The sequence below is a fragment of the Canis lupus genome, chromosome 37 (genome assembly GCF_003254725.2).
Source record: "Canis lupus dingo isolate Sandy chromosome 37, ASM325472v2, whole genome shotgun sequence".
Taxonomy (NCBI): Eukaryota; Metazoa; Chordata; class Mammalia; order Carnivora; family Canidae; genus Canis; species Canis lupus.
The window spans coordinates 10,506,009-10,519,748 of NC_064279.1; the positions used below are offsets into that span (position 1 = coordinate 10,506,009).

Genomic DNA, 13,740 nt, shown 5'->3' on the forward strand with positions numbered 1-13,740 from the left:
CCAAAAAGTTGACTGACTAGAAAACCATGTTAAGAGTATGGGCAACAGGCACTTTCATACAATGCTGAAGACAGTGTAAATGACTGTCATAATATTGACTCCTCTTTATAAGGACCTTAGGAGAGAAAATTAGTTCTAACATCTCGGTTCTAGAAACAGTTGTGCTTCATCTGAGAAACTGATTTGTTTTATATTAAGGATCTGAAAGTCTTGTAATCTCATTACATTTGGCTGCTTTAAAGTTCAGAGATAGGGCAACCTGGGTGGCTCAGCGGTTTAGCGCCACCTTCAGCCCAAGGCCTGATCCTGGACACCTGGGATGGAGTCCCACATCAGGCTCTCTGCACAGAGCCTGCTTCTCCCTCTGCTTGTGTCTCTGTCTTTCTCTGTGTCTTCCATGAATAAATAAATAAAATCTTTAAAAAATAAAATAAAATTCAGAGATAAATTTGTATGTCAACAATAACATACAGAAATGGATGGCACACATTTTATGTATTAACTTCACTTTTCTGCCTTCATGTTATTTTATATATTGCTGTAATTAGTTCTATAATTAATTATAGCTGTTTCATAGATTGCCTTAATTAGTTCTATAAACTGCCTTAATAGGGTGTCCTATAAACAAAAAGCTCAGACATAAATAAAATGGCATGCTTTGGGGAAAAAAATACAATGAAGGACCATTTTAAGGTATCAAATTTAGGTAAGATATAAAATTAACTCAGGGGATCCGGTCAAAAGCCAAATAAAGCTGTATTTTTATACTGTACAAAAGAAAATTTACATTCTTAATGTTACTAGATACATCTAGGGGAAAATTACACATCTCTCAAGAAACACAATATTTAACATCTTAGATATGTTTCTGCATTGCAGATTGATAATTTTATACATCTTTATTTACAATAAATTAAAATAGTTTTTCATCTCTGGCAGATATTTACAAGGTCAACAGTGACTATGTTTCACATTTCAACAATCAACAGCATTAACCAATTCAGTAAGACAGTTAAGATAATGGCTTACATGCACCAATAAATATGATCTTAAATGTGCGTTTTTTTTCTTCAGCTCTGAAAAAATGAAGTTTTCACTAGTCCTAGGTTGAAAGGACACCAGTCAATAGAAATCGTATTTTCTTCATGCCTATCCTATTAAAATTTTAACCAGCATGATTCTCTGAATACTTGAGAAATTTATATCAAGCTGCAGTTTGGAAGCTGGTTTAAAAACAAAACAAAACAACAAAACAAAACAAACAAACCAAGAGCTTATCTATACATTCCATACCCTTTTATGAAGCAAACATATGAAAGTGGGATATCTCCTGTTTACCCGTCCATTTTGACAGAGATCACACTGTACAATGCTATAATAAAAACCCTTCAGAAATTGTAGCTCAGGAGAGCCTAATTATTATGAGAAAAATTGTGGGAAAATAATCTTTGCACCATAAAAACTGTTTCTCTTAACTAGTTACAATGAATGTAAAGTCAGCATAATTTTTAGAATGAGAATCAAAAAGATTCACTGTAAAGTAGTTGAACTTACTACAAATATTTTATTTATTTATGCATTTTTTTTTTACTAGATTTTAAGTAATCTCTATACCCAACACGGGGCTCAAACTTATAAGAGTTGCATGCTTTACGATCTGAGCCAGCCAAGCACTCCCAAAATATTTTTTAAACAACACATGGAGCATTGAGCTTATCTCCCAATTCAGTCTGGATGATGAAACTTAAAATCCAAACCTACATCAGTAATTGTTAGGCAATCTTCTCTTTCCAAGATAGCTGATCAATACATTCATTACTTTTTAACTATCACCAGATATGGAAAAAGATACACAAAACCTGTTTGCAACATTAGTTAATATATAATTCCATTTTGTGTTTTTCCAAAGATATTGTTACTTAATAGCTTAAGTAAACCCAGTAGTTCTTATGGGTTTATACATTTTTAAAAAATGAATTATTTTAGCTTTTTTTTGCCAAGAAAAAAAACACCCAGAGTGATCATGTACATAAATTATGTTAAACATACCATTCTAGCCAATATTATACTTACTGGAAATAATAGCCATTACTTAAAAGGTGTATTTCCATAACATCCCCCCTTCAATTTTATTCTTAAAAAGCCACAATATCATACAATACACCAATTTTAGGAATATCCCCTTTTTTATTCAATACTGACAAGCAGAATCCTTAATTTAAGGAGACATGAAAATGTGTCATAAGGAATAATATTTGGACTTAACTGGTACTTTTGCTGGAGGTATAAAATGTTGACATAAGAAAACCCCAAATGGAGTCTTGTAGGTACTGTATACCTAGGTTGCAGGTCAAAGAATCCTATAGTATTTATTTCCCCCAGGGCTAGAAAGCAATCCTTTATGTTAAAGGGACCTCATTCCTTAGCAGTTAAGTACTTTAAAAATTATATTTGGTTAATAAATTTTCTTTGGTAATTTTATAATCAACAAAGTTGTAAGGAATTTCCTCTGATATAACTAACACTGAGTTGTTGACACTCAAATACAGCAAACTTGTTTGATATCAATTCTGTAGTTGGGGATGGATTGTCCAATTCATTTCTCTTTGAAAATAAAAGAATTTCCTTATTGAACCTACCTCCAGATACACAATTATAAAAAGACTGCTATATACTGTAAGTTACACTTTATTTTTTGGTAAAATCTATGTAAGCCTAATAGCAGACATCTGAATGTGCCTTAATTTGTAAACATTTTCTCAAGATCCAAAGTAAAATCTAGAACCTACATTTCTGTACTATGCTGCCAGTTATTATTTCACATCATTCCCAGCTTTCTAACTTCTATCCTGAACTGTTTGCTCTTGTGTATATTTCTCATTTGACAAACGGTTAAGACTACAAAAATACTGAAGTGACTGAAGTTTCCAAAGTCTGTAGTTGTGTGGTCAGGTGTAGAAGGAATGTGCCTATATGGGTAGGGCAAGGTTGGGTGATGAAGACTCCACTAATTCTAATGGCAGGATCACCATACAGATTTCTGGCACCACCAAAAATCTAATATAGTTTAAGTGCACATTGGTTGACTTTATGAATATTATTTCCTATGTATATTCAGTGCCAGTATGATATACCCATTAAGTACATAATGCAGGTAACACTAACATGGCCACCCTGGAAATGCAAACTTGTACCAGTCTGGTGACTCATGATTTTATTAGCACTGTTAACAATTTTACACTGCATTCCATCTTCTAATCTGGCAAATATTCTAATCCTAGTTTATCAATAATTTCTAGTTGGTTTTCAAATAACTTGTTTCTAGAAAGCACTTTAAAAAAATTAAAGTATTACAAATAAGTGTCTCAACCGACTTAGTGGTTTGAAACATGACAATCATCATTCAACTTGAAAGATAAAAAGTCCAATATTCAGACTTTAACAGAGCCATAGTATAGAAAAGTTACTCTAAAATTCATAGTTTTTCTGACCACTGGCATGACTTATTAAAACATTTTACCCTGAAAAACAAATAAATAACTGAAATACTGATTAAAACAAAAACTTACTTTGTAATCCAAGATCAGAAATAGAGAGCTTCTCCTTGCCAGTGTTTATATAAATAGTATACTATCCCCTAAAGACGGATACTAATTTTTTAAATTTACAAATGAACATGCAGAGAATTAAATGAAACAATTGACTGTCAACTAAAGTACTCAAAAATGGACCCATACAAACCTCACAAAGTGAGGTAGCAGAAACATCTCACTTCATTAAAATATTCACAAAAATAGTGCAAACAAAAAAAAAATCTGAAAGTATTCTCAGTATTCCAGTGCCTAATAAATAGTTACAATTAAAGCTACTAAGTGGAATTTGAGAATATACATTGGAAATATTGAGCTTATATAGCTGAGACTACCGCATTTAAGACATTTTATATGATATATACACCTTAAATGACGTAACGGTCACCATTCCATTATGGAATCAGAAGCTTCACGCTATAAACCTTTTTCAACCACATAAGGAAATATTGCTTGTATCTATCTATTCTAAAGCACAAGTCAGGTTCAATTTTTTTCAACATCAGAAATTAATGGGATTTAAATTTATTTAATCTTTACTTCGCAATACTCCGTTGTGCAACACAATTAACTTACCACATAGGTGACTGAAAGCTGGCTGATTCAAAAATTACTTTAAAATAGCTAGAAACACTGATCAAAGCTATTTCTTTGGGTTTATTTTTGCACTTAAATAAATCCGCAGAAATATAATCAACTACAAAATGGCAGCATACAACTGTTATGTGGCAGAAAATAGTAAGGCATAAATTAGAATAAGAAAAATGTATCTATCCTTACATCTGTGGTATAGATACCTACATTTCTAACACTTCCCCATCTATGTTTATTACTCTACATTTTTTCTGAATTTAATACTTTTCTTAATGTGCTATACTCACCAACTACTAGACCAAAACTGTAAAGAACTGCAGAAATGGAGAGTGTTACCACATTTACCATAGTATGAGTACAGGGAGGCAGTGGGGTGTTAATACGCATTTGACAGGAGACAGGAGTTATATTCTGGCTCTGCTTCTTAGTTATGTGACGTTAATCGTGTCACAACCTTTTTGAGCCTCAGTTTCCTGAGGACAGATATTTAGGGAGGGGACCCTGGGTGACTAGCTAGATTATTTCTAGGGTCTCATCTAGCACAAAGATTCTGACTCTATAATACACAGGCACAGAAGAGTAACTGGGAGAAAAAGAGTTGGTGGCAAGGGTCAGGATTTCAAATTATAACCACGTCCTCCTTCAGCTTCCCAAAATATTTTTATATTTAAAAATCTTACATCTAAGTTAGCTTTTTATACTTTAGATTTTAGGTTCATTTCTAAGTAACATAATTTAAACTTAATGTAGTAGAGAAGAGTTACCAAAAGCTTCAGATATTTCTTTGTATTTCTTAATCCAACCTGGCATAGATGGCATCAATCAAATTGTTTTATTATAGAAAACAAGTATTTTCTCTGTAATGAGCTTTTCCATAAAAGGAAAGACTTTTTCTTATGAAAGGCAGTAGGTATACAACAGGTTGCTAAAGAATAAAGTATGACTATTGCTGGTATATATTTGTAACAGCTGTTGTATATCTGAAAACTACTTTGAATTCAATAACAATAAATAATGCAAATGAATATAAAACATCTCTTAGAAAATTTGACTTATGGTTTATTAAACTAAATTTTAATTATATCTTGCACAGAAAATCTGTTCTAAGACCCTGAATGCACAGTTTGAGCTAAATGAAATGTTTCTTCAATTAAGGCCAAATCACGTAACTTAAAATAAGAACAAAATGTCACAGGGTCATGAAACATTAATGGGTGTGTTATACATACAAAATAGATACATGTACACATGTACAGAAAAATGAAATCCATAAAAAAAAAGAAAAATGAAATCCTCTAAGTTGAAGTTTTCCAAAACTGACTTTTCAACTTTTAAGATTTTTAACAGAATGAAAGGGAGATTTATTATGTTTATTACAGCTCTTACTATAATTTGATATTATTTTTTTGTTTTTGTTTTTTTTTCTGTGTGTGCTTTAACTAAATCATACTAGGTTTAGATGCCAATAAACACACCACTTGTTGAATTCAAAACAACCCGCCAGCCTCCTAAATCAACCAGGCATTTCGGCCATAAAGTGAGTGACCTCCAGCCATGGTCAAGATCTTACCCATGAAAAGAACAATGTTCTTTTCTTTTCCTACCTGAAACTTTGCTTTCCTCAGTATATTATAGATCTCTACATCTCATTTATTTTGGCTGCTTTCAAACTCATTTATCTGACATCCCTTGGGTTAAATTAAAAGAAGGGATAGCTAACATAGGTCTTTGTGATATATACATATACACACCACACACAGACAGACACACACACACACACACACACACACACCCAATACACTTCTATTTATAAACTTTTAACTTTATCCCAGACTTTGGCAATGTTGTAGTAGTAGTACTAGTTGTACTAGTTTAGGTTCTAGTTTCCCATTTTCACATGAGCTGAAAAGTTACAGACCACCAAATTCAAACAAGCATCTGAAAATTCCCTCCAAATCAAAACAAACAAACCCTGTTACAATAAAATAAGAGGAGGAGGGGGTAGATTTTCAGATGTGGAAAAAAACAAGAGGCATTTTTCTGGTTACTTTATTTATCAAAATCTATTGTAATTTTAATTGATAGAGATAATATTTTAAAATTTGTTAATTAGGAGAATACTTGCTTTCTATAAATTCAGTATATTTATCTTTCACAATAAAATAAAAATGTCTAAATGTACAAAGCACTAATAGCTCTGATGTATTTTGTGGAAGGATAATGTATAGCAATTCAAGTCACAATACAGTGATTTTTCAAAAACCAATATATTTTCTTCTTTCTCAATCAGGCATTAGAGCCTGAGACCCAAAAGAATTTATACTGAAATCTCACCCAACCAAGTCAGAACTAAAAAAAATTTTTTTTACTAATAATGCATTTTTGTAGCCTCTTAACACAAGATACCAAATGCTAATTACATACATTCAACATCTAGCTTACTGGCATGATTTCAAAGTCTTATAAAAATGAGAAACTTTTGCAGATATATGATTAGAAGTTACACAAACTGCATTACATTTAACACAAAGGCAGTGTGGTCCTTGTAGGAGAAATCAAGTCAGTACCCCCTGGTAGAAATGTTCTATAAAAATGTGTCACGTTGAAGCATCAGTGTTTTCAGCCAATTATCTGTCCCTGATGTATTTCCTTGGAGTATATGATCTATCAGGACTTCGGGTTTCTTAATCCAAAATATCTGACTGAATTTAGGTACATCTAGAAAGCAGCTGAAAGGGTTTCTCCAATAGTCTGACATCACAGAAAGCGGGTTGAGAAATCCCTCTCTTTACCTGAAGACGTACTTGTTCTACTTCAGTCATCATCAGCTCACAAAGGAAAAAAAAAAAAACCTATCAAAACTTCCCCTCACACACACAGTCCCACAGAAGCTAAACAAAAACCACCCCCTCCCCCCCACAAAACCCCAGCACCAAAGTGTCAATCATTCCTGGGAAATAGAACATGCCTCTTGGATTCTCTGATTTGTTAGTTGTTCAAACTTTAAGGACAGAAATGACCTATGTCCTTGTGGGGAGGAGGGGAAGACAAGTTAATAATGACTGTAAAGCCACTGAGAAAGTGCATTATCAATTACACAAACAACTTTGAGCCCTGCCCTCCAAAAGAGGGAGCCATAACTTGATTTAAATGCCTCAGTTATTGAACATTTGTATCCTCGAGATAAAGGAGATGGGGGGGGGGAGGGAAGAACCACCCACATTTTAATGAAAAAGTGCAGCAGTCTACCACCTTTCCCCATGCGTCTCAAGAAAATTGCACAGACTCAGAGAAGTCCAAAGTCATAGCAGAATCTCTGAGGCACTCCTGGTTAAAAGAGAAAAAAATATGATCCAGTAATCTCCATAGTTCTATAGATTATGAGAACAAACCCGTTTTGTTTTTTTGAACAAAAGCCTAAGAATCATTTCATAGGGATCATATACACCATTTCCTCTAACATATTCTCAGTCTCACAGTGTTGAAATGGGACCGATCAGCCTACGATGGATTGCACATCACCCAAGGAGAAAGGAAGGCATGGAAAATGCATACATTTTATACTGCTTCACAAACACATTTACAAGGAATAAAGTGAAGAGAAGATATAGGAAGGAGAAAAAAGAAAACCTTATTGCTCTTTCCATACAAAATACAGTATGAAGATACCTAAACTAAATCAAATCTGATTACGATGACCAATATTTTCACAATGTGGGATGAAGTGTCTTCTTATACAATGAAATGTTCAGTTTAAAGGGTAAGCAGAAAGATGAGAGGATGTCAGAACTACACCTGGGATATTAGCTGCATATTGAAACTTGGGGATCGAGACTGCTTGGTTAAGGGAGCTCCTGGGCTGAGGAGCTCTTTACCTTCTCCAGCTTGACCTAGCCGGTCTTCCTGTAGACTGATAGTTGAGTATCGATTAACATTGTTAGCTGCTAAATTAGTAACTCCCTCAGTGCCAACCCCAATGCTGGTACTTGCTTGACTGCCATTTACATAGTCAAATGATTTGCTTGAGGAAGCACTGGCTGTCCGGATTAGACTTAAACTATTGGTTTTTGGCACCACCTGGCCAGCAGGCAGGCTCAGGTGTTTCTTCATCGGTGTCAGCTCGATTGAATCTACACTAAGATCAGTTGGTTGCTGTACATACTGCCTGCGAATGACTGAATCTCGAGGGCTCTCACTGGATTTGATGACAGAGGCTGTTTCTTTATCCTTAGCTGAACGCCCAGCTGCTACTTTCCTTAAGCTTCCCCTCTGAGAAGAGGAGGATGGTTTGGTCCCAATTGGCTGACTGCTGAGGGAAGCCCCTGATGAAAATCCTTCATCTGCATCATTTAGGTTTACCGACTCTTCTCCATTTACACCCTCAGCACCTAAAAAACAAATCAGACAAACTCAGCAATAGCTAAATTTAAAAAAAAAAGGAACTGTGAATAAAAACTCAACTGACCTTATCTCTTGGGTAATGTTTGCTATTGGTTGGCAATGGCCCTGTTGTCAACACTTCCCCTAAATAATTCAGGGGAAGAAAGCTTAATCTACACAGAATTCTAATACGTTATTCACTGTGTTCATTCAGCTTTAATTAGTCCAGTTTCTGTAACACTATCCACAAACGAACGTAGCATCTCAATATTTACACATATAAAACAACTTTAGGTGAAATACATTGTTACAAATCTTTATAATATACCCTTGTCTATTTGAGGTGACTATATCTGCTTTAAAAAAAAAAATCAAAAATTTTTCCTCTTATCTCTCTTAGCCCACCATAAAACAGTGTACAAAAGAGACCCCTCTAATTTCAGTCACCCAGAATAATGCCAAACTCATTTTCCCTACAAGCCAAACCCTTTTTAAGGGCAGTAAAAATTTATATTTACTCAACAGCTAAGTGCTTCTACATGGCTTTAAAACTTTTAACATAGAATTACTAGATTTTCTAACTCAAAAAACTGTACATTGTTTCCAGTAACTTCATACTTGTATTTTGTCTTATGGGCATATCTATTCATTAGCTTTCATATTTTCTTGACCAATTAATGTGAAGAAAATATTTGATTATCAGAGTAACTAGCAGGAATAGTTAAGAAAGATTTTTACTTTCTATATTATGTAGCTGCAACAATTTAGATTTTTAGTCTTGAGATGTATTATTGTCATAATCACAAAATACTATGGTGTCCCATTAAATTTCATGCAGGAACTGCAGTTAACAAAATAATCCTTATCTTGGGATTTTGTTAAAAGGGGAGAAGCGTATATATTCAATTTGGGTTTTCCAGAAAGCCCAATTCTCTTACTGAAAGTAGGATCAACACTCTCTTAGAAAGTAATATATTTGCTTCTTTCAAAACATAGCCATTTGTTACATCATTACATATGTTTGCCAGACTGCAAGAAAGTTTAATCTGAATCTACATACAGATATCAATATTACAGTTATGGTAAAACATTAGGAAAGAATTCTAAGCAAATATTACTTTGAGACACAGGTTATTTAAATAAAATATACATAAAATATTTAAACACAATCTTTATTTAACATAGTACCTGGAAAAATAAAAATATTTTCTTAGATATATTTTCTTATATGAATTAGTTATTTCCTTCATTCAAAAGAAGAACGAAACAGGCTATCTTTAAAGCAAAAGGCATGTTGTTATTATATCCAGCAGTTTAATAATCTTCAACCATCATGCAAAGCCATATGAAAATGCAGCTGACACCACTTCTCTCAACCCCTTCTTCAAGAGTAGTATGTACTATAACTCAAAATGAAACTTTATATTATATTCACATGGTATCATCTTAGCAATTTTCTTAGGGTTACTATAAGAACTCCAGAATGCCCAAGAAAAGATATTTACTGGTTCACAATTAGTATCAGTAATAGAAAACTAGAGTGAATAGAAATGTATCATCAGATATATATCTATATATACCGAGGAAAGGAGACTGAGAGACTTAGTGCTAGCGCCTAAATCTTGCCTCATGCAGGTCTGATGCCCAAGCAATATGACCATAAAAGAGATGATAACATAAAAGCCATCATGCAAGAGAAGCTACTGATATTTAATATACTAAGAAATACTGTTTGAACACAATAGAACACTCACTACGCTTTAATCACAGGCATTGTCCTCAGTTTAGTAATAATTTTAAACCCAACTTTAAAAGTCACAAATAAAATGTTACTTGACAATAAGGATAAGGGTAGGTGATTGGCTTATATTCGCCCTTCAATTTCAACATATAACAAATATAATTTTAATTGTAAAATGACTTAAAACCATATACTAGAAAATTCTTTTAAAAGGCCAAATATTGATATTAATACAAAAGCTCCAGCAGACTTCAGAATTACCAAAACTCTTCACAGGTTTTAGTAATTTCTTTCCTTCTATTTAAAAAACCTCAAGGAATAAAAAGGCAGTTACGTCTCACAACTTTTTTCCTTTCTGTAATTTTCTCCATGGGCAATAACAATATTATTCATGATCTACAGGGATGATAACAAAAAAGGATCTTTAATAAACTTCTTTTTTTTAGATTTATTTATTTGAGAGAGAGCAAGTGGGGCAGAAGGAGAGGGAGATAAGCAGACTCCCCACTAAACAGGGAGTCCAATGTGGGGCTCAATCCCAGGACCCTGAGATCATGGCCTGAGCTGAAATCAAGAGTCAGTCACTCAACCAACAACTGTGCCACCTGGGCACCCCTTTACTGAACTTTTCTATTCATGTCTCCCTTTCCTTATAAATTTACCTCCTACTAACATTGATTTAATGATACAATTAATCTAGATTAAAAAGCAAAGTAATTTTTGAGAAATTTCAAACACTGAAGGAATTTATTTCTCTTTCCTTGTGGTGATACCTAACCTTTACAAATGGAAATTTTTACTAGTGATAGGAGATATTTTAAAATACAATATTTTAATATTTAATAGGATATTTTGTTGTTTTTTTTTTTAAAGATTTTATTTTTAAGTGATCTCTACACCCATTGTGGGGCTTGAACTCACAACTCCAATATCAAGAGTTGCACACTCTACCAACTGAACCAGCCAGGCACCCCTTAATAGGATATTTTAAAAGAACTACTATCTTGGTTCCTTTTTCAAAGTATGACTTTTGATAAACTGGAAGAAATATTTCAACTTAATCCCATAGTCTCTAGGATTTCGAATGTTAATTATCATAACACAGTACTACATTTAGCACAAATAATCAAACATTCTAACCATGGTAGTAGATATATCAAGCGGCTCATTTAGTGATTAGGAATGTTGAGAGACAGGCTGTTGTTCAATTTAGGCCAACTCTGGGTTCAACATCTATTCATACACTTATTTTTATGCCCTTGGACTACTCAGGATAACATAAAGAGATAGGAAATGAAAAGGGAAAGCTGCATCTTTCAAAGGATCTCTGTAAAACAGCACCTACTCCTTTGGGTCCCTAGATCATGCACATGCAACACTGTTAAATGAAGTTAAGGTCAATGTGGGCAAATGGGCAAGGGAACAGAAGGTAGATTTAGATTCTTACTGAGCATGCTCAAATTTCTAATGCACCAAAGAGCAAGAGACTTCCTTAATATGGAAGGTAAGTGCTTCATATATGTTTGGTCTTAAGTAAAAAATATATAATCTATTTTAAAACTATTTGCTATATTTTATTAATTAATATAACGGTTCCATGGTAGCAATAACATTAAATAATGAAAAACCATTAGGCTACAGTTCCCTCTTTCACAAGGTCAACTCCTATGGGCATCACATGTAAAACAGCAAATAAATAGTTTCCTATTGGAGAGAAGTGTTCTTTTACAGATGGTGGTGGCGGTGATAGTGGTGGTGGTGCTGATGATTTGGGGGTAAGAAAAATTCTCATTTTGAAATACCTACATTGTAGAAACAAGGATCTACTAGGATACCTGAACTCTAAATAATACATTTCAATTATCTGAGAGCTACATAGGACAATCATTATTTACAATAAATGATAAAATGTGGTGTGGACCAATAGAGCACATTTAGAGAGGAAAGAGGCCAGTAGTTCACTACTTAGACCAGGTAACTTGACCCACAGATTACAAAAAGCAATAAATACTGGTTTACTCTGCCAAAGAGTTAAGAAATTCTTGTTAACTGACCAACCTGGAATTAGAGATAAATCGGCCAGCTCCACTTTAGTCCAATTTCTCAAATGATATTAATGTTTTAAAACTCTCTTCACACATTTTTAAAGAGTAAATTATTATATAAAGGAAATCATTTTATAATGACTAAAAGGCTCATGTCCATTGGATGCATTTTCCCTTTCCTAAAGTTAGAGTAAACATGCTCAGTAATGAAAAAAATCCCAAGCATTTGCAGACCTTTTGGAAACAGGACTCTGCCTTGTTAGTAGCCATGCCAAGCTGTTCTTGGATTACACAGAATGCAGACTCCAGGCCAGCACAAATGGTAACTAAAGATTGTACCTGACCTGGCGGCTAGGCATATGGGGAGGTGTGCTTTGCAAGGAGGAGCTAATACACCCTGGGGTAGTGGAAACACACACTAGAATGGAATGATGTTCTGCTTGGGGATAGAGAGCCAGGATCCTTCTCCAGCAACTGCCTCACTGACTTCTGCCTCCTCATCTCTGTCCTACCCTCTGTTGTGGCTGCTGCTGAGTTGGGCTCCGGTGAGCCGTGCTCAGGGGTCCTGCGCACCAGCACCTCCCCCTCTTGAACACGTTTGATCCCTAGGTCAGTGGAGCCGTGTTGGATCGGGGAGCCAGGAATACTCGAGTCAGCCTCGTTTGAGAAGTCAAAGCCATCTGGGATTCAACATATAAAATTTTAGTGCTTTTGTGCTGCTCTATTCTTTTCTGAGCATTTTGACCCAGGCAGATAAGAGAATGTATATATGGATATGATAAAAACACAAACACTATTTATATAGTTACATGTGTGTGCACAGCATGCACACACATAAGGCGGCAGATGAACAATGTGAGGTTTGCAAATGAATAGCACAGGAAAATAGGGATCATTAAAGTGGCAATTAATATATCTTAGGCAAGACAGCTGGACTATTCAAGTACCATATGCCTACGAAATACTGCTGGATTCAGCACCTCCAAGAAAAGGAAAAGCAAAGACAAAAATTGAAAATACAATAGTTAACTCTTTTATGGATAGCTTATATTTCATCATTGGTTTGGTCAGTTATAGAATTTTCTCCCACAGTGCTCATTCATGCACCTTTTTTCCTATTATGATTAAGGCTTAAAAAAACTTCTTTCCTATTGTTATTATTAGTACCAAAAAAAGGACAAAAATTAACTTGATCTTATTTTCTGTTTTAACATTCATAGAACAGTCTAAATAACATCTTTCTACTTCATAAAAAATATTCTAGTACTCTATATAAAAGTAAAATTGTTTCATTTTTAAATATAGCACTAGATATGTGTTTAAATGCCTGAATTTATTTTGATTTAGATAAATATCATGTGCTAACCTAGACTATAAAAACAGGGATAAA

General features: G+C 34.1%; 1 protein-coding gene across 12 annotated transcripts in view; it reads right to left on the bottom strand.

The window, feature by feature from the left end:
* Nucleotides 1–737: 737 nt before the first annotated feature.
* HYCC2 (hyccin PI4KA lipid kinase complex subunit 2) overlaps nucleotides 738–13,740 on the bottom strand; it is a 77,790-nt gene continuing 64,787 nt past the window's right edge. For 10 of the 12 annotated variants that reach the window (XM_035710706.2, XM_035710703.2, XM_049106621.1 and 7 more), the window contains 2 exons: nucleotides 12,863–13,030; nucleotides 738–8,572 (listed from right to left, as the gene is read on the bottom strand). In XM_035710706.2, coding sequence (XP_035566599.1) covers nucleotides 7,974–8,572; nucleotides 12,863–13,030 — 767 coding nt within the window. In that variant the 3' untranslated portion in view covers nucleotides 738–7,973. The remainder of the gene's footprint in view (nucleotides 8,573–12,862; nucleotides 13,031–13,740) is intronic. The other 2 variants (XM_049106623.1, XM_049106622.1) reach the window with 1 other exon arrangement.